Raw genomic sequence first — 20179 nt, forward strand, 5'->3', positions numbered from 1 at the left:
ACTCGCGCGCTTTCCTTCCCGCGCCCTCCGTGTCTTTTTTTTTTCTTCTTCTTTTTCTATGTTTACGTTCCCTGCCACCGTTGCTGGTTGCTGGCCGTCTCCTGTCGAATGTGCTCACCCATTTTTACTCCTGCTCGTGCTGGGGGGTGTCTCAGTCTCTCCCACTATTTTGCTCATCCCACAAGGTGAGCAGGAAACCCGCATCGTGCCTGGATCGCCGAATCCATCCGCACAGACAACCATGCCCCCCGCAGCGGTATAGAAGCGAGGACGCGCCGGCTTCAGAGTGCCGCGCTGACACCGGCCACCACCGCACCCCGACAGCGCACCACGCAGGGAGAGCGAATCGCCCATGCCGTCACACCCACGACAAACGCCGCCACGCAACGCCCTGCACGCCAGAGCTGACGCGATGGGAAGCAGTTCTCGAGAGGGTACCCTGCGTGTCTCCCGAGCATCGCCATCTCCGATATGCTCAAGGTGCTCCAACAAGCCAGTCTTGAAGGGTGGATACAGTCGCGCAACGCCCTCTCACCCCCCCCCCCTTCAGCGACCCTCGATCACGGGCACCGATCGAGTCTGTCCATGTTCCCCTGCACCGCACACGCCAGCAATGCGACAGGGCTACCGCCACCTGAGTGCGCAAGAGCAGGCCAGCGCATTGGGGAAGACGCACCAACAGACGCCGAGGCGACATCCGGCAGCGCGCCCCACCTCCGTGCCCCACCGAGGTGCAGGTCCACGCCTCTCAAACCGTTCATGGTGGATGAGCTCAGCGATGGCACACCGCGTAGTCCACTGCGGCTGAGCATCTAAAGCCAGAGGGTCGCCACTGGCCGCGTCGCTGCTACGTGGAAAAGAGGAGCACAGTGAGCCCCTCCTGAAACCGCACGAGCCCGACGGCGGCTCCGCGCCCGACCGCTCTGCGACGTTGACCATGACTCTATACGAGCCCCTCGAACGGATGATCTCGCGACGACTGCGCGACCATCTGGCAGGCAAGCCACCCAACCGCAGCGACCTGACTTCCGTCCCCACCGCTCCACCGCAGACCCCCTGGACTTGTGCCTCCACAAAGCGGTGCAGCGCGCTGGCCAGGTACAAAAATCGGAGCGGTGCTTGCGGACCCTACGCTCGCGCCTTCGGCTGTGCAGATCACGGCACTGCGGCAGGTCAATCTGTAGGCCCGTACCGCACTCGCTGGGTCATGGATTTCTTACATGCGGAGGCCCGCAAGGGTCAGGCCTAGGCCCTCTCCTCTTCATCCTTGTGGTGGACTCGCTGGGTGCGGAGCAGTGGAGCGGATGGGGAGTGGGCTTGACCTGCTGCGAGGCCACGTCTCTCATCCGAGGCACAGAAGAACAAGCGTAGGCGCTGTTGCGGAGTCGCTCTCCCTCCTCACGGGCCGCACAACGTCCGAAGAGGGCCTATGGCGGCGTACCTTGGCACAACTTGCGGGCGCTACTGGCCCGTCGCACACACCTCTCATTTTCGGTTGCCTTTGGTCTCTGCACGATGCCGAACGATGAGGAAGTTGACAAGCATGCGAAATCAGTAATGTCAGCGGGACCGACGCCGACTGCATGGATCAACGACCCGATCACGGCTTCTCAGCCGCCAGGCGGGCATCCCCCACCCACCCCCCGAAATCGCGGTGCGCGATGCGGCACGCCACGACGAGAGGTACTCGGCGGCAACCGTCCCACACCAATGAGCAAGGACCCTGAGCTCACGGAGCGACAAGAGTCCATCCTCGCCCAGCTCCATGTGAGTCGCATGGAGTGCGGATGGTGCGCTGGCGGCTCCTCCACTAGCATTGTGGTACCCCCGCCCCCGCCTGCTTCTGCTATGAGAGCGTCCGACCTGGCGCTGCGCCGAAGACGCTACGCGAGATTCGCGGATCGCTCGAGGCTCAGAGCACACCTCATGTTACGCTGCGAGGGCCTCCCCCGTTTGGTGTCTGCGGCTGCCCCCTGCGCCCCCTTCGGAATGGCAGGCTGCGAGCCCTTTGTGCCCAGGCACATGCGGGCAAGCTGTCCAGACATGCCCCCATGGCATCGACGGAAATGGAATATAATAGCAGCAACCCCCCGCCCCCAGCCAACAACGCCGTCCTGACGCCGTGCCCAGGGTGCAAGAGTGCGAGCGCTGTGCGCACGCGTTGCCAGGTGCAGCTGGCATGGCGTATGGCATCCGAGCAGTGCAGCGCGAGGCTGGCAGCGCACGAGTGACGGACGAGAAAGGTGCGGAGAGACTCAATGCCGACCAGCCCCACAGTGCATGCGCGCGAAGCATGCGGCATCCTCTCCATGTGACTGGGTGGGCTGATGAGGCGCAGATGCCGGAGGCATGACGCCAGCACCGCGAGTTGCGCCATCGAGTCCTCCCCCGGCCCACATGTGTGGCGAGTGCCCGCATCATATTATGCAATGCCGCGGCTTGCAGCGACTCGGGAAGAGGCACGGCGTGCCGGCCGGGTGCAGGGCCTCAGCGAGGGCCCTGGCCTGAGGCTGGCCAACTTCGTCCCCGACCTCATCGAGCATGCGCCTAGACCCATCCCCTACCACCCGCGCGGCAGGCGCCACCGCCACCGCCCTCCAGCAGGACCCTGGACGCGGCCCGCACAGGTCCGGGCATGCCGTCCACGCAAGGCCGCCTGGCGCCGGTCGTGCAGCACGTACCTGACGAGGGGCCGAGGGGGGAGAGGGCGAGCCCGCGCGACGCACGGCCCCGATCCGACGGCAGGACGGTTCGTTCTGGCGGGCCGGGGATGGAGCCGTGGTGCAACAGGCCCAGGTGAGCGGTGGTTGCCTGCATCTGTCGGCTGACGTGTACGTGGTGGAACGGACGCGTGGGAAGATATAGTGAAAGGCAGGAGCGCTGCACTGCGTCATTGTATCTCCCCGTATGCCTGAGCGACAGTGTGCCGCTCTGCTCACCTTTCCTTCCGCCTATGTGCATCCCTCGCTTTCCCTGTACTGAAGCGGGCCGTGAGACCGGCGCATCAGCGCTCACTCCGTCACTCGCGAAGCCCGCTGCGTCTCCGCCTGCAGAAGGTGTACGCAGCAATACAAGAGCAAAACACGAAAATTGATGGCGCGGGATGCGGCATTTGTGCGCCTGTGTCCTTCGCTGCATTGGGGGGTTGTTTTGATGCGTGTCAGCGCTCCCTTGCTGTTCTTTTTTTTAGCATTCCCCGGTACAAGGCTGACGTGAATGGGTTGTTGGGGGGGGGCACAGGAAAGCGTGCACACATGAGAGCACCGGAGGAAGAGGGGAAAGGGAACAAAGGCCCGCGTCATCTTGGCGATGCGGTCATGCAGCAGAACTAGGCTGTCGTTTTTTCCGGCTGCTCGTCTCTTTACCTCGCTCCGTCATCTTTCCGCTGGCTCCTTGGCCGCCACGGGCTCGTGCCCTCATGCGCCTCACACCGCTGCAGCTGCCTCTTCTGCAGGTTACCTTGATGGGCCTCCGAGGCCAGCCGTGTTTCTCTTCGCTCCACCGTCGATGCCTCTCACGTGACTGCCCTCCGCGCGACTTCTTAGCCCGTCATCTCTGTGCCGGTCCTTCTCCTCATCACCACTGCGCAGCCCGCCCTTCGCATCCGCATTAGAGTACATACGTCCACACACACACGCACATACGCTGCTGCACAACAGCCTCGGCCGAGCCCTCCCCCCCCTCTCCCACCGCTTGACAGCAAGCGAGTGAACCGTTTGCACTCACGACAAGCCAGTACATGCACAAACACCGGACATGCTTGGCACCCTTCTTCACGTGCTACTGTTTGTTGCCGGGCTTATTGGTCTCTTGGCGATCAAGAAGCAGCGCCTTCGACACATACCAACCCGTCGCACGCACATCCCCCGGCGCCATGCTGAGGGCACGCTGTGGCTGCAACGCTTCGTGAATGCGGTACTGGACATGTTGCACGCCGCGTTGGCTGAGCAGCAGGCAAGAGAGACTGCAGAGGTGGTCGCTGCACGGGGCGGCGCAAGTGTCTCATCCCCTCCTCCAGAGCAGCTGCCCGGCGCGCCCGGAGAAAGCAATGCTTCAACGAAATTCGCTGCGCCCGCGAGCGTTGACGGCACTGTGTGCGACGGCGATGCTGACAGCGTAAGCAGCGCCGAAGTGTTGTCCGAGTTGCCGTTCCTCAACGCCCTAAAGGCGCAGCTAGAGGAGCAGATTAGCGCGCTGCTAGAAGACAAGGGGATCGCCTCCTTTGCCGACTTTCGCATCAAAGACTGGGGCGGCAAACCTCCTGTGATCAAGGCGTTGTACCTCTCCCACGGCGGGGGCGGGGGCAGCAGCAAACCCGCTGCGGGCGTCACGGGAGCGTCCGCGTCTTCCTCTGCCGTGCCTGCTGCACCTTTGGCTGGTGGTCTTGGGAGCATGGCCTCCTTGGACAGCATGGGTCCTAGCGGCGTTGCGACGGTGGCACAGCAGCGCGCTGCTGCAGGGATGTCGCTGGGCAATCCGAGTGGATTAGGGAAGCAGACACAGCAGCAGCAGTCACAGAATCCTCAGATGCAATCGCCCGTGTCGGGTGGGTCGTTCTCGTATACGAATCTGATGCAGCCCCTCGCCGCCTCAACGGTGAACGCAGAGCGGCAAAGCGACGTCAGCGGGGACGCACTGAACGCAGCTGCCCGCTCGGCGATGGACCCGTCGATGCTGACTAGCCTCCGGTACCGAAGCTCAGGCGATGAGTCCGGCACCGCGGCAGGTGCAGGGGCAGCTGGCCGTGAGCGGAGTGTGAAGGGCTCTATGGCACACTCTGCTCGCCTCAGCGGCAGCAGTGGGGCGCACGGAGGGGCTGACCTGAGCTCGCCAGCAGCAGGGCCTTCCTCGACTGTTGCCACGGCAGGAGTGACGGCCGCACATACTTGCGGCGCGAGGCACACCACGGACACAACGCGCTCGCTCTCCGTCCTGGATGCTGAAGTCGAGGTGGAGTACAGCGGCAACTTCAGGGTGTCTCTCAACGCCGACCTCCCCATCGCGCGCGGGCGCTATCTGCAGGTGTACGTGTCGCTCAGCGATGTGCGCATGCTCGCTGCGCACGTGCGGCTGCGCCTCTCCCTAGAGTACGAGCCAGCCACGGTAGAGTCGCCCCAACCGCAGCCCTATCTGAGCGGCACGCTCTGGCTTCTTTCGGACCCGATGTTCGACGCCGCCTTCCATTCCACTCTCACACAGTACCGTATCCACGACTTCTTCATGGTCCCAATGCTCGTGAAGTTCTTTCTGCTCCGCTTTCTCCGCACAAAGTTTCGACCCTCTTCACAGGCGGTGACTTCCTCCCGGTCTCCTGGGAGCCATCGTCGTCGCGCTGGTGCCGGCGCCAGCGGTAACATCGGCGCCGCCAGCGGTGGCGCTGCCTCGGGAACCGGCGGCAAGCAGAGCGCCAGCGGTTCCACAGGTATGCCGGACGACGTCGACGAGGATGCGCAGCATGGCGCGTCCGATGCGTCGGGGCTTTCATTCCGAGTGCAGCTCCCCGCTGACGTGGTGGATGGAGGGGAGCATTGGTGGTCGTCGGTTGCGCGTGGCTCGATGAGTGAGCAGCCCGTGCCCTTCACCAACGCCTACTTTGTGCGTTGAGCTAGGACCACGAGTGGTCTGGTACCAACAAAGAAAGTACGGAAGCAATACTGCATGGGCACCGTCGACTCATAGCCAGCGTACGTGCGCTTGGCTGTCTTGCATCGCGTCCGAAGGCGAAAGTGAAACAGGCGAGGATGGGCCGAATCGAGTGAAGAGTTAGACGGAGCTGCAAGCACGGTGAAGAGGGTGTGCAACGGCGTGTCGCCTCCCTACGTGTTTCGTCTCTTCTTGTGGTCCCTTCTGCGCTTTCCCAGGAGAGCGATGAGAGAGGGAGGGAGGGCAGACGCATTTTGCTTCTCTCTCTGTGTGTGTGCATGCGGTGGTGGCCTTCCAGCTCTAGCCGTCTCTGCGGCTCTCCCTCCCTCCCTCTCTCTCATTCCTCATGCCTTTGTGTGTGTGTGTGTATCGTTGCTTGTCGATGGCTACGCCACATCACTACCGCCACCGCCGCCATCTCTGCCCTCTTCTTTTTCCGCCATCGTATCCCTCTCTTGTTCGTGCCGTTGTTGTTGTTCATTACCGCGCACAGACGTGTGGTTATGAAAGCGCCGCCACCCCGTTCGTTGCGGTGAAGGGCAGCCAAGCAAAGAGCGCCTCACACCCACGCGCACGCGCACACATGCACTCTTCGGTGGCAGCGCCCCATCCGTTCCTTTGCCTTTCCCCATCTGTTTTTTTTGTTGTTGTTGTTCTCTCGTTCTCTCAGCACAACGCAGGTCGGCTTGTGCGGCGCGTGCGACAGGGAGACGCATCCCCTGTGTCCTCTGTGCCTTCCACTCACCGCAGAAAGACGCGCAGGTACGAAAACACGCGTACGCTCGACGCGTGCTGGGCGAGGCGCCGCCAGTTACTCTATCGTCGCACACACACACACACACACATACGAGAGAGAAGGAGGAGTGCGGCTGATTGCCTTGGCTGAGGCTCACTTCGAAGGAGTGTTCGTCTGTGTGTTCGAGGTGTGCCGGTACCTCGCTGTGCGAAGCAGTCACACGAACTTCCGAGATGCAGACAGGCAGGCGAAAGTTCATTGCGGAGAGCATCGCAAAGTACAGGGCGTCCCGGGTGACGTCAAATGACAAGGAGGTTGTCGCTGACCTCCTATTGCGCATGGTCGACCTGTGCTCCCGGTGCGTCAACAAGGTGGAGCTGCAGCTTTTCGGCTCGCTCGCCACGGGATTCTGCACCACCGATGCCGACGCCGATCTGTCCCTTACATTCCGTAACTTTTCGCCGTGGCTGAGCGGGATAGAGGTGGTGGATGCGCAAAACCTCAAGCGGCTCGCGCGCGTGGGGCGCGAGGCTGTGGAAATGGGGATGGAAAACGTTCGCCTCGTCCACGCCTCCATCCCTGTGCTACAGTTCCAGGACGCAGTCAGTGGGATTCGGTGTGACCTCACGATCGGCAACCTCGGTGGGGTGGCAAACTCCAAGATACTCGCGGAGATTCACCACGTGCTTCCTGACTTTTACGGCGCCTACGTGTACCTCGTCAAGGAATGGGCGAAGAGGTGCGAGGTGGTGGCGCCGGACAAGGCCATGTTCAACAGCTTCACCATGACGACCATGTCCTTGATGGTGCTACAGGAACTTGGGTTGCTGCCCATCTTTGTGCCGACTGGCTCGTACGGCGAGCTCACTTTGCCCGATGTCCGAAGGGCGCTCGACATCTTCCAGCTGCCGCCCGTATATGAGGGAATCGGGCAGGACGATGAGCGCCTCGGTGAAGCTGTCTACTTTTGTCTTTTACGTTTTGCAGAGTACTACTCCAAGTTCGACTTTAGGAACGGCACTGTGAGCCTCATGTGTCCGCGCCGACATCGCTCTCTCTACGCCCAGATTGTGAAGCAGCACATGGAACTTCTCGGCGAGCGGAAGCGGAAAGAGTGGAGCGCCTACCTGCTCGGCGACCACGGCGACCGCGCTGCGTCCACCTCTTCTAGTCGCTTTCCCGAGAAGTCCTTCGAGGAGTCGATGCGCCGCGAGGCTCTTCAGCGGCAGGCGAACACGGCCTTCGTTGTGGAGGACTTCGTTAACTATGTTAACTGTGGTCGACGTGTGCCACCTGGACGGAGTTCAAAAGTTCACCTGGAGTTCAAGCGCCTCTACGACCATCTGCGCGACGAGGCGAACCTCTCCTTGAGCGACGTGTTTCACGAGACACACACGGTTCAGCTCACCAACAAGTCGAATCAGCCAGACTCGCGCGTGGAGACCTTTGAGGCGAAGTAACAGTCGAGGAAGGCTGGAACAGGAATGGCAGTGGTGCTAGCCACTGCACATCAATGATGGATGTCGCGGTTTGCTCATGCCTGTCGGACTCTTTGAGGAGGAGCCGTCCGGGAGAAAAAACAAATGTGGTTTGCTTTGCCCCGCGCATACGGGCAGTCGTGTCTGTGTGCGTGTGTGTGTCTGTGCATGTCTTGAGGGGGTGGGTTGGTAAACTTGACACGGAAGGCATTCATGCCTGAGTTTGCCTGCGAGCTGGGGTCACCTACTCACATGCGCGCCGCTGGTGAATCAATCAAGGTGTGGAACGTCATCTCAGAGTGCTTTGCATGGGCGGCGTTATGACGGTATGCTCGCTCCACCTTCCCCGACCGGCGCTCTCAGTGTGCTCGTCGTGGTCTTTGTCTCAAAGCCATGTTGCTCTCGGCTGTACAGACCCAGTGATGCTGTGACCCCCTTGGCCAGCGTCATCAGTTTTCGATTTCGAAGCCTCCTTCTCCGCAAGTACATGCCAAGCCTTCTGTTTCCATCGATCGCTCTCGGTCTCGCTCTCCTCGATGCACTGCCCCCTCTCTCCCTCTTCCATCCTCTCCTCCACCCGTTCCTTGGGCACGTGCCCGTGCGTCTGTGTCCACACTGAAGCGACGGACGATAACGTCATCAAGACAGTTTTGTTGCTTTCATTCGTTGTTGCGCCCGGACTTGTGCGCGTGGGGAAAAGGTGGGACGACGACGCCAACCTAAAACACAGCAGCCCAAGAAAACTGCATAGGCTCCCTCCCCACGAACGCCTCGCTGGAGGTGGTGACTGAGGCGTCAGTACGCATTCGCGCGTCTCTCGGCGCTGACTTACTAACGGCACACGCACCAGGACACTCACAGACCCCTACGCGAGCTCGCATCAACGGCAGTCGCCTTTACCATTCCTTGCTTATCGTAGCCGACCGGCTTTTCTTTCGCCACCCCTTCTCGTTTTGTTTTTGTTTTTGGTCTTGAGGCGCCGCATCGCCTGCGCCGCTCTCGACTGCCTCACCGAAGGGCTAAGCTCATGTCCTATGGCAACAGTAGCGAAACAGCTCCTATGTCGTCTTTGGCTTCTCCGTTGCCCTCCTCTCACGCGCATGCGACGGACACTGACTCAACAGCGACTGCACGTCGACGAAAAGGCGATGCGGCTGATGGGCCATTGGTGGTGAGTGGCGGTGGCGCCACGCGCCAGTCGATGACGCCGTATGAGCCGGCTGCGTCTCTGGCCTCCGCCTCGTCTGACCCAAAACCCTTTCTTTGGCAGCGCCGCCTGCCCTCCATCCTTCTTGACTGCTGGGAGTTCCGCAAGCTGGCCGCGGAGGGGTCGGTTCTCGCGAACGCCATGGTCTCGTATGACGTCGACGGCGACGGACTCGAGGAGGTGATTGTGGGCACAACGGAGGGCCTGTTGTGCGTCGTAAAGCCAGACCACCGCGAACCGCTCTTCCTGCGCGTGCTGGCGGCGACCATCTCCGTAGTGCTGTACACACCCATTCAGAGCCGCCTCGTCCTCGTCACCCTTGAAGGGCAGTGCGAGGTCATTGACCACTTCCTGAAGCCGACCCAGCAACAGCAGGCAGGCAGTGAGCCCGCCAACATGAACGCGACCTCGTCCACGGAGGGTGGTGATGGTCGCGCTGCAAGCGTGGGGGGGCCGCTGTATCAGCGAACCGACAGCACCAGCTCACTGCCGCGCGCTTCACCGCCTCTTAACGGCGGTGCTAGGACAGCCGGAGGTGCTCGCGCCGGCGGAGGAGGCACCACCACCACTCCGCGCCCCGCAGGTAGGTCCTGGAGTCCTGAAGGCGCCATGCCCACCTGCGTCTTTCATGTGCCGTCCAACTGCCTCTGCGCAGACCTCTCACCGGACAGAGACGCCGACCTTGTCTTTCTCGGCTCTTACGATCGACGCTTCTACGTGTACTCCATCACCAATGGCTCGTGTCTGGTCTCCCTGTTTGTGCACGACCCCATTACCTCAGTGAAGGCGTTCGCGATTCCGACGTCCGCTGCAGACGCGCACCCGACCACCACCTTGTCGTCCTACACCTCCTGCGACAAGCGAGCCTCTAATCGGGCAAGCAGATGCGGGAGCACAACGGGGTCGCAGAGAACACGCGCTAGCAGCAGCCCCGGCACCGGTGCCTCGATACTGGTCGACTTCCCGCACGAAATGGAAACGACGCCAGAGAAGCTGGAAAAGGCCTCTGCGTTATCCTATATTGCGCTCGTGTTTATTTCTACCCCGACGCACCTCATCCTCCTCCCTGCCGGGCCGGGCGATATCCAGCGATGGCGCAAGCTGCAGCCCAAGTCAGCGCACCTGCCCTTGACAGTGCAGCTCCGTAGCGACGATCAACCACTAACGCTGCATCAATCACAGCATTCAAAGCTGCACCAAGCACAACACAAGCACCCTCGTCGACGCTCCTCGTTGAGCAGTGGCAGGGGAACAGCAAGCACGGGCGCGGCTTTGGCGACGTCGGCCACTGTGCGTCTTCGCAGTGGCGGCAGCCACCCGTTTGAGGGCAAGAGTGGCGTCCCGCCTCATACGACGCGCGCGGCGTCGGCTAGCTCGCCCGGTCTCCGGCAGCCTCTGTCAATGTCTGCGGACACCGGTTTCGGAGGCGTTCTGGCGGGTAGTGCCCCGGGAGGGAAAGCCTCCAGTCGCCCAGGGCGACTTGATGCCGTCACGACAGATCGCCGGTGCGACAGCGCTGCTGTGCTGACGGGAGGAGCGCATCACACTTCAGCTGTCTCAGTGCCAGCCACGATGACAGCCGCAGCAGTACCAGCCGGTGCGGCTACCGGTTTGCCACTGAGCAGCAGTCAGCTGCGCCGCCTCACTCGCAGGCACGCCATCCAAGGAGCGGAGATGGGTCGGCCAGTTCTCGTAAAGCCTCTGTGGGCACTGCACATTGGGCGTCATGCACTCGACGTGCCCCTGCTTCAGACATTGGTGAGTTCCGACGGCCACGTAAGCAACCGCTTTGTGTCAGCTACAGCCGCAGCAGGGTCACCGCCGCCTTCGGTTGCCGGTGCCATCGCGCAGGAGGCTGCTCCAGGCACCGCTACCGGCAACCCATCCGCGCGTCAACCTTACGGAGGCGGACGATCCTCCATCATGTCCATACAGGACTCTGTGGGTGGTACGACAACGAGCCAGCGCGCCGAGAACTCATCGGTTTTCTACCTCAGCTTGTCATCGTCCACATCAACGCTACAAGGGGGCACCGCTGTCAGCAACAAGTCCTGCAACAGCGTTGTCCAGCGCAGAGGCACAGTGGCCGGGTCGGCTGAACTTTGGCATCGCAGCGTCAATGGCCAGAGCTGTGACGGTGGTGAGGACACAGAGGCCTCCAACGCAACCCCAACACTCTCTTCCATGAGTGTGGCAACCGCGCAGAACATTCAGCGGTCGAGTTTGCGCACTCCAACGCATTCCCTCCCACAGCGACTGCGGCAGTGTAGCCCAAACGACAGCAGTGATGACGACGGACCGGCAGTGGGTGGCCGGCGCTGCAGCAGCGGCGACGATGAAGACGCCGGGCTACTGAGCGACGACGGAACTCTCAGCTATGTGGGAGGCGCCGCCCCGGTGATGGGCGCGGGCGACATGGCGGAAAGGGCGCGTAAAGAGAACGACAATGGCGACGGGGACTACGGAACGGCGACCGATGAAGACTTCGGGCTCGACAGGTCAGGCGCCAGTACCGCGCGAAGCTACAGCAGCGGCAGTGATGGTAGTGGCCACAGCTCAAGCGGCGAAGCTGACGAGGGCATTGCGAATGGTGGGCGTCGAGCACTGACTAGCAGTTCGATGCGTCACGCGCGACATCATCACCACCACGGCACAGACACTGCCGAGCCGGCGTTGTTGGCGCGCAGTCTGTCCCACAGGCGAGCGGAGAGCGCGCCGAAGATACTGCTGCGCCGCACTAGAATCGCAGACGGTGCCAACAACGGAAGCGGCAACGCCGGCGGAGTGGGGCTGCTGGAAATCCCTGCCCTAACGAAGGCAGCCGCGCACGTGTCTCTGCTGGACCTCACAGAGCAGAAAAGCGAGCGTCGCGCGCGTCAGCGCCATCGATGGGCGGCCGCGAGAGGACATGGCGAGAGGGGCAGTCGTAGGCCATCGCGTGACCGTCACACACAGATGCCCGTTTCTCGGCAGCAGTACGCACAACAGCACCAGTCGGCACACGGCACGTCTCATCCTCTAGCCGCTGCCGCATCAGCTCCAGTCGGCGCGGAGGTGCGACTTCCCACCTCCGTTGATGTGGCAGTGGGGGCGTCGCAGGTCGCGGTGGCTCTCAGCTGCGAGGACGGCCTCGCGCTGGAGCTGCGCTTTTCGATTGTACGTCTCTCCTCCCTCTCAAAATGCGAGCGGCGTCTGCCATACGGGACAGTTCGGCTGTACAACATGCAAAATCCGCGAGGCTTGCACACCAAGGCAAGCGCGGTCCTTCCCGCGAGCCGCGCTGCCACTAAAGGTCCCAGGTCGGGGGGTGAAGTCCCCGCTCGCGAGAGTGGTGGCGGCTCCACCACGCGTCCCGCCTCATTTTCGACATCGCCGGAGGATGTGCGCTTGCTTCAGCCGCATCGCAGCCACGGCTCAAAACGGCGGCAGCTACAACGAAAGGGTGCATCGCCGGTGACGTACAACATATATTTGCCAACACCAACCACGGGGCAGGTGGGGACAGCAGCGGCGCTGTCGTCACTGTCTCATATCTCCGGCTTATCTTTCACATCCACACATCAACGGCAGGGCAGTCGGAGCGGCCGCCGCGGATGCGGTGACGCAGGCGGTGCTCTGGCAGCGACTGCAGCACTAAGCACCCCTCCGGTCACCAATGTCGCTGGTGCTGCAGGAGCGTCGTCGGTGCAAGACGACACAGCGTGCTCTGTATCAGCCACACTGAACCATCCTCTAGGGGTGTCGGCTGGCGATGCACCCATGCTTGACGCGGACGGCGGAGCCGGCAGAAACAGCCGTGGCGCGTATGTCCAGCACTACGGGGAGGATGCCCTTGTGCTGCGCGCTCAGTGTCTCTGGGCGGCGCGCCTCAGCGATAGCCCTCTCGTGCAACGTTCTCGCGTGTTCAGGGTTCGTGATCACCACCTCGATAACGCGTTTTGCACGGTGTTCGTCGCCGCCAACGGTACCTGTTTTGCCGTTGACGGTGACACCTTGTCCGTCGTGGAGTGCTGCATCAAGGAGGACTGCAGCTCCTTCACGCTGATGGTTGGGCCGCTGTCCACGACGCCAATGCTGCCGGCGAGCGCGACGACGCTGCAGGAGTCACTCACGGACGCGTCCGCTTGGGCCAAAGATGGGGCGGCGAACGGCGTGTCCGCGACCACGATGAGCTTCAATGGTCTCCGCGGCGCAGTGGGGCGCACGATATCCTGTGTTTGTGTCGGCCTTGATGAGCTGTGCGTGTACTCGGTCGGGGAGGCGAATCAGCTGTGGGGGCACCGCGACTGCCCCACTAGTGTGCCTGTTACCTCTGGCCCCAACGAGCCGATCTCGCTTCTCTCACGGTGCTTGCCGGACAAGAGCTGCGCGCGTATGGCGGAGGCTTCCGATGCCCCTACTGGTGAAGCGGGCCAGGAAATGGATATCCATGCGGGGTGCTCTCTAGCCTCCATGGACTCGGAAGAGCAAGCGCTGCTGCGTCAACTCGCCATGCGACTCCGTCAGCATGAGCAATACGTGAGCCCCCCCTCCCACCATGACAGGGGTACGGGTGCTGGCGCTGCCTCTGAAGGGAAGCATGCGATCGAGACCGATAAAGAGGTGCTCATGCGCGTGAAGAAACTGCTGCTCTACGACTACTCGGCGCAAGAGTGGGAGAGGCTGCAGTGGCTTGAGCATACCCTGACGTAAGTCTCTCCGTGCTTGGAGGTCTTCGAAGGTGTGTGTGTGTGTGTACTGCAAGCCGTTTTTGTTGTTGTTGCCTGCGCGGCAAACCTCATGTGTGCGCGTGTGGCGCAATCCACCGCGTGAGCGAAGACAAGCAGCGTCACTGGGAGACAAAAAGAAAAGGAGACAGCCACGGTGTGTGAATGCCGTTATGGTGGTGCTAGTAGCTGCGCCACCACCACCACCACCACCCCCCTCCCCCATCTCCTCCCTCTGTGCAGAAGCCGCTCGTCGAATAACTGAAAGAGTGGGAGAATGGAAAGGGCATCGCTCGTTGACAGCGAAGCGCACCTTTTGCCACGAAGCGCATGAAGGCTGCGGGGTGGGGAGGCAGCGCTGCAGGGATGAATGACCAGCGAGAGATGAATCACAGCGGAAGAGGAAGGTGAGGAGGGGGGCCTCGTGTGTTTTCGCCTTCGATGCCCTCTTCGTCTCTCTGCCCTCCCCCCTCATTGCCTGCCTCATGATAGCGCCTTCGTCGCTCTTTCCCTCCCCCGCCCCCAAATCTCCTTCTCCCTGCGCATCTGCGTTATAATATGCCTTTCCTCTTGCCGTACGTGGCCTCTCCTGCTGCTCTCCTGCTCCGATTTTCCTTCTGCGGTGGCGGCCACTGCGATGGATGTCCCACCTCCCTCCGACACTCACGCAATATGCACATACGCATCCACAGCTGCAGCAGAAGTCCACCCTCACCCCCTTCCTCAACGGGAAAAGAGCTTCCTCGGGGGAGTTACATGTATATATATATATATAAACAGATAGACGCAAGTGCATCCGTACGCCGCATCCAACGCTGGCAGCCTCCTCACCCACGCAAGCACGGTCAGGGAAAGCAACAACGGCACACCACACACACGCCTCTGCAACTCATAGACTTAGAAGCCGCATACACACTCATAGGGCCACTCAGGCGCGCGCGCACCCACCCTTCCCCTGCTCGCAGCCACAAAGGCCTTGTTAGTCCGTTTCTTTCCCGTAAGGTGAAAAGCTGCGCGTGCATTTCAAGTGTGGCACCAAGGCCGCCGGGCTCACCACCACCACCCCCTCCCTTTTGTGACTTGCTGCTGGTACTGCGGTTATCGTGGCGTAGGGCGGCGTTTCTTGGGCGATATTAAATGTTGTTTTTTTCGTGGGGGGTGCTTCCGCCTTTTTGCATCTTCTCTGTTCTCTTCTCATCCGCTCGGCAGTACATGAGCTTCTTCCCCACCATCCCCACCCCCACCACCACTGCAACCAGAGCCGTCTCTCCCGCTCCCATCGTTGCTCATGTACGCTTTGTTATTTTTTCTTCCGCTGCTCCCTGCAGATCCTGTTGCATTGGTTTACTGGTTTTGTTCGCCTTGTGACTTGTGAAGCAGAGCCGCCGTCTCCTCTCTCCTCTCACCGCCCCCCCCCCCCCCACACACACACATACATACACGCACACGCGCATTCTCTCCCTGAACTGGCACCAGAGGCTGGGGCGACATCACACGCGCACAGTGCCTGTGGATGCATTCCGCAGCGTCTGGGCGAAGACGTCTCCATACAGACACTCCAGCACGTGGCCGTACCTGCCGCGAAAACACACAAAACGGGCAACGATAAACCCGCTCGCTGTCGTGCAAATGCTGCGACAAGCATTGGCACCGCTGGATGTAAATAGGGCCTCCATCTCGCACGACCCACTCTCAGCAGCACCGCACAGGACCAGAGGCGGTGGTGGTAGCTGCACGACCAGCGCTGTGGCTGGCATCACGGATGGAGGCGCAGGTGTCTCGCAGCACCTGGAATTTGCCAAGCACGGCCACCACACTCCGAAACGCAACAAGCGTCAGCCCCCGTCGCCATCTCCGTCCAGTAAGGCTTCTGCGCTTGTGCAGACCATTAGGAAACAGCAGGTGGGCCAGGCGAGGGAGATGCATGTGCCCGTCTTGGACGGCATATCGCCCCACACGGATGCCACCCGGGTCTCCACCGAGGAACACGTGGGGCTCAACTGCAGAGCAGCCCACATGCCAGTGCCGCATGACATCATAGCATCTCCTCTTTCGGCCACGTCTGCAACGCCGTCACCTCATTCAGCAAGGGACACCGAGGTCGAAGATATCAATCCTCATCCTAGTGCGACTGCAGCCCCTTGCAAATCAAGCGCGACCGTGATGGTGACCGCGGCGCACCCACCACCCTCTAACAGGCTGAACGCGCCGTCGCGTCGCTCATCAATGGCGCGGCTGCGACAGCAAGTCAAGGCGCAGCTGAAGAACGTAGACGTTGCTGAGCCCACCGATGACACGTCCCTGCCCTCGGCATGTGATTCTGATGCCGTTGCTGCGGTGCTTCAAAACGGAGCAGCACAAGGAGAGGAGATGGAAGAACAGCAACAGCTGCTCTTCCATCAGCCAGCATTACCGAGCACTCTCCTCGCCTTCTCGACGTCGACGGAGGTCGCATCGCTCAAGGGAAGCAGAATGGTCACAGAAGCGCTCGCCACGTCGGCGGTGCCCTCAGTCTGCGCCGCGAAAGTGCTGCCGCACGGCCTGCAGTCCCCCAGCGCCATCACAGACGTCGGTGCAGCACCACTCGACTGCTCAGGGCTGGACACTGAGAAGAGTGAACCCGTGAGCAATGTCAGCCCTGCACGACATCACTATCAGCAGCAGCAGAAGAAGCGCTCTGCCTCGTTGCTCAAACAGCGAACCGACGGAGCTGCTTCGAGTCACATTAGAGGTGTGCTGCAGCCGAATGCCCCTCTTCACGCGCTGCAGTTTGTGTCTTGCACTCCAGCGAACACCGTCGAGTCACCATCACTGTTAAGCCGCAGCGAAGAGCCGCATCACCTGCCCAGCCCGCACCAATGTCACAGCCTCCGCGTCGACAGCGAAGAGAGCGCTGACGCGAACTTTCGACCGGGCAGCAGAGCGAACAGAGAATCTGGCGGCACTGTCGCCCTACGCAGCCGGCCAGCGCGCACTGCAAAGGCAGTTGCCGGTAATCGCCCCTCCACCTCTTCGCCGGTGGTGAGTGACTACGAGCTGCCATCACTGATCGTGTGCCCCTTCGCCTTCACGGGCTGCTGCGCCGATGGCGTCCACAGGAGCGCCGACCTGCACAAAGGCTCCACGCTGCACCATCACCTCATGGCCGTTACAAAGTGTGTGCAGCGGATGCGGGTGCGCCAGCAGGAGCTCGAGCGGCTGGTGCGCGGGCTGCAGCAGCAGGTGCAGACGCAGGCGCTGATGCTTCGTGAGACGAGAGAGATGGAAAGGGCTCGGCAGCGCCCTACTGCGAGCCCCAGCGTTCTGATCAGCTCACGGGGATCGTCGCTGGACAGGCATCTTTGTCCCGCACCCACGCCGGTCGGTGGAACCCACGCGCCAAATGCGCACAAAGGCCGCAAGGCGCTCCCGCGCGACGTGAGCATTCGTGAGCCGCTTGTCACGGAATACGGCATGGGCGACGAAGGCGGTGACGGCGCTGGAAGCGACACTGGTGGCGGCTCGCCCGGTCGACGCGCACAACCACCAAACAGCACTCAAATGCAGCACGGTGGGACCCACAGTGTTCGCAGAGGTGAGGGGGACAGGGAAAGTGCCGGACTGTACGCGCGTCAGGTGCACATGCGCACCTCAGCAGGACAACAACGGTTGGTTATGGTCGACGCTCCATCAAGTACGAGCGTATCACTGACTCCTGTGTGGCGTGGGCCGCGGTCACTGGTGAGTGCTGGGACGGCGGCTGCAGCCCAAAAGACGACCGCTGCAGAGGTGCAGGGGCTCGGCGGCATGATGGGACGTGCAACCGCAATGCAGCAGACTCAGCAAGAGCAACAGCAAGGTAGCGCAAACGGTGGGGAACAAGCACCGAGCTGTACTCCGCAGCAGAATAATCTGTGGAGCGACGGTATCGAGGACCTCTCCAGTGCTTTAAGTGATGGGCTAGGCGATGATGATGGTGTCCAGGGGAAGCGCTGGATGCCAACATTGTCAGCGCTGCGACTCTCCAGTGCAGACAACGGCACCGAAAGCGGCTGCTCACCGGCACGGCACGGCAGGTGTGTTGCGGCGCCCTGCATGCACTACGGTGCCTACCCACAACAGCAGCCCGGCGCGGGGGGCAGTACCGAGGTGAGCGGGATGAGTAACGTACCGCCCTACCAACTTCCAAATGAGTCTGTGAGCCCAATTAGAAGCGCCTCCCTAGACCTCGACGACCACGAGGACGACACTGACGCTGGTGCCATGCGCCAGCAGCTCTGGAACCTGACCTCGACGGAGATCCCAGTTGCTACCGGGGCTGACGAGAGCTGTATCACCGGCCGCACGGGTCAGTCCTCTGTGCGTGCAAAGCGGAAGACAGACCTACAACTATCCCCTGCTGCGTCGCCCCGTTCGGCGCCGTCGCTGGTGAGCGTGACGTACCGGCCGTCCGAGCTCGCCTGTGAGGAGGGCAGGTATGATGAGGACGCCGTGCATTTGACAGGCCCAGTCCCACCGACAGGGGGAAGCGCAAGCGCGGTGGCCGCAGCGAATCGGCAGGTGCACACCGACGACGCATCGAAGCCTCCTCTTGTCGACGGCGTGCGGCGTGCGGCTCCCCTCCAGCGCCCGACGCTAGTGCGCAAGTCGGACGTTGTGCCGCCTCCCCCAACTGCGCGTGATGGCGCTGATCGGGCCAAGACCGCGCTGCCACCTGTAGCGCCGCCTTCCTTGAGCACTCTAGCGGCTGCGTCGGTTGCCACCGCCGCCACCAGCATTCAGAGCAAGTCGGATGTCAAGCGGCCACGGCAGATGACCGCGCCGGAGAGCGGCAGCACGCGTGGGTCGTTCTCCGGCATCAACTTCGACGCACCATCATCAACCCTATCTCTGAGGGCATCACCCCTGGTCGCAGCAGCCAGCAGAGGCCCCAGTGTGAATCGCAGCAGTGGTCACGCCTCATACGACGGCATTTTAGTGGCCACACCTCTGCTGGAGCCAGTGTCCAAGCGAAGCTCGGTTTCGAAGAACCGCCTGTTGCACGCGCACAGCTACCGCATCGACAAGGACGTGACTGGCGATCATAGCGGTGCCTTGGCTGGTAGTGCAGATTACGCACTTGGCGGACCTGGCAGGAGCGGAGGGCGTCGAAGTGGATCGCAGACACGCCGTGACGCAGTCATGCGCCGCCCGTTGCACGCGACAAGTGTTGTCTCCCCGAAGGAGGCCGTCGATCAGGGGGTGGCGGCGCATCACCTGGGCCTCCCCCCAAGGCGGGGATCATAAGCGCGGCAGAATCTCATGGCATGTGGGCAGGGAGGATGTGGTGTGAGTAGCGGATCCATCCGTAGGGAGGTGCTGTAAGGGCGAGGCGGAGGTCCATGTGAGGAGGCACATAAGGGGAAAGCGAAAACAGGGCCTCACTATCGACAAGGCTGCCGAACTGAGATTGTGCCATGCGCGCCCCTAACACCTTCTGCCCTTGCCCTTGTGTGGGTGTGCGTATCAAACGGTGTATCCGACGCGCTTAGTCCGCTGGCTGTTCTTTGTTCACTTTTTTTTCTTCCCTCGCTGTTTCGCCACACGCCCTTCTCCCCCACCCGTCGCCCTCAACACCATCATTGCCTCCCTCTCTCCCTTCTCTTCACTTAGATCCGCTTACGAACATTGTGAGTCCGTAAACGCCCATAGATGCACGCACACTACTACTACCTCTACCCAAATCCACCCCCAGAACATCGGAATATGAGGACATGCCCAAAAGCGGTGCGCCGGCTCTCGGATTATGCGTGAAGGGCGGCGATCACCCTCGAAACAGGAATGCCCCCCCCCCTCGCCCTCCTCCCCCTCGTCTCTTCCGTCTTGCCATTGACGTCTGCGTGTACGTGTGCATAGGTTGCTGCACTCCGAAGGTCTGGTGTGTTGTCGCTTTCCATAACGGCTCTCCCACTTCCCCTCACTTGTTCTCTTTTTCTTCCTTCCACGCCGGCACTCTGCTGCACGAGATCGTATGCGCTTGTATCTCCTCTGTTCGGTAAAATAATGACCATCACTCTTTAATCATCGCACACTCTCGTGCACCGAGCGTCCCTCCACCCCCCCCCCACACACCCACACACTGCCTACCGCCATAACAGCAACGTCTCCCCTTACTCCATGTGTTTCTGCGAGAGCCGCCGCGGAGAGCACGCCTACCCTCACTCACGCACACACGCCTACAGGTGCTGATAGAACCCTGAGCGCTCTCCATCGCTCAAGCTCTGTAACGCACATCTTCTTTCTCTGCCCTCGCATTCTTTTCGCTGTGTGCGTGACAGCGGTCCCCAAAACGCAGGGCCACTGCTCAGCCTGCTCACCTTGTCGTGGCTGCCCCGTGTCCCCCTTGTACGTAGATTGCCCCTCTCCCCTCCCCCTTTTTCTTTAGCTTTCC

At 61.6% G+C, this 20179-nt stretch overlaps 4 protein-coding genes across 4 annotated transcripts; all 4 read left to right on the forward strand.

The window, feature by feature from the left end:
• Positions 1-3756: 3756 nt before the first annotated feature.
• On the forward strand, positions 3757-5604 carry LMXM_20_0590 (conserved hypothetical protein; the record flags this gene model as incomplete). Its single annotated transcript, XM_003875078.1, has 1 exon — positions 3757-5604. One exon carries the CDS (start codon positions 3757-3759, stop codon positions 5602-5604), a length of 1848 nt encoding a protein of 615 aa, XP_003875127.1.
• Positions 5605-6612: 1008 nt separating this feature from the next.
• On the forward strand, positions 6613-7839 carry LMXM_20_0600 (conserved hypothetical protein; the record flags this gene model as incomplete). Its single annotated transcript, XM_003875079.1, has 1 exon — positions 6613-7839. One exon carries the CDS (start codon positions 6613-6615, stop codon positions 7837-7839), a length of 1227 nt encoding a protein of 408 aa, XP_003875128.1.
• Positions 7840-9205: 1366 nt separating this feature from the next.
• LMXM_20_0620 (conserved hypothetical protein) lies at positions 9206-13756 on the forward strand (the record flags this gene model as incomplete). Its single annotated transcript, XM_003875080.1, has 1 exon — positions 9206-13756. The coding sequence occupies one exon, from the start codon at positions 9206-9208 to the stop codon at positions 13754-13756; it is 4551 nt and encodes a 1516-aa protein (XP_003875129.1).
• Positions 13757-15399: 1643 nt separating this feature from the next.
• Positions 15400-19035, forward strand: LMXM_20_0630 (conserved hypothetical protein; the record flags this gene model as incomplete). The annotated part of the gene is made up of 1 exon (XM_003875081.1): positions 15400-19035. The coding sequence occupies one exon, from the start codon at positions 15400-15402 to the stop codon at positions 19033-19035; it is 3636 nt and encodes a 1211-aa protein (XP_003875130.1).
• Positions 19036-20179: the final 1144 nt, after the last annotated feature.

Source organism: Leishmania mexicana, chromosome 20, assembly GCF_000234665.1.
Source record: "Leishmania mexicana MHOM/GT/2001/U1103 complete genome, chromosome 20".
NCBI classification, from domain to species: domain Eukaryota; phylum Euglenozoa; class Kinetoplastea; order Trypanosomatida; family Trypanosomatidae; genus Leishmania; species Leishmania mexicana.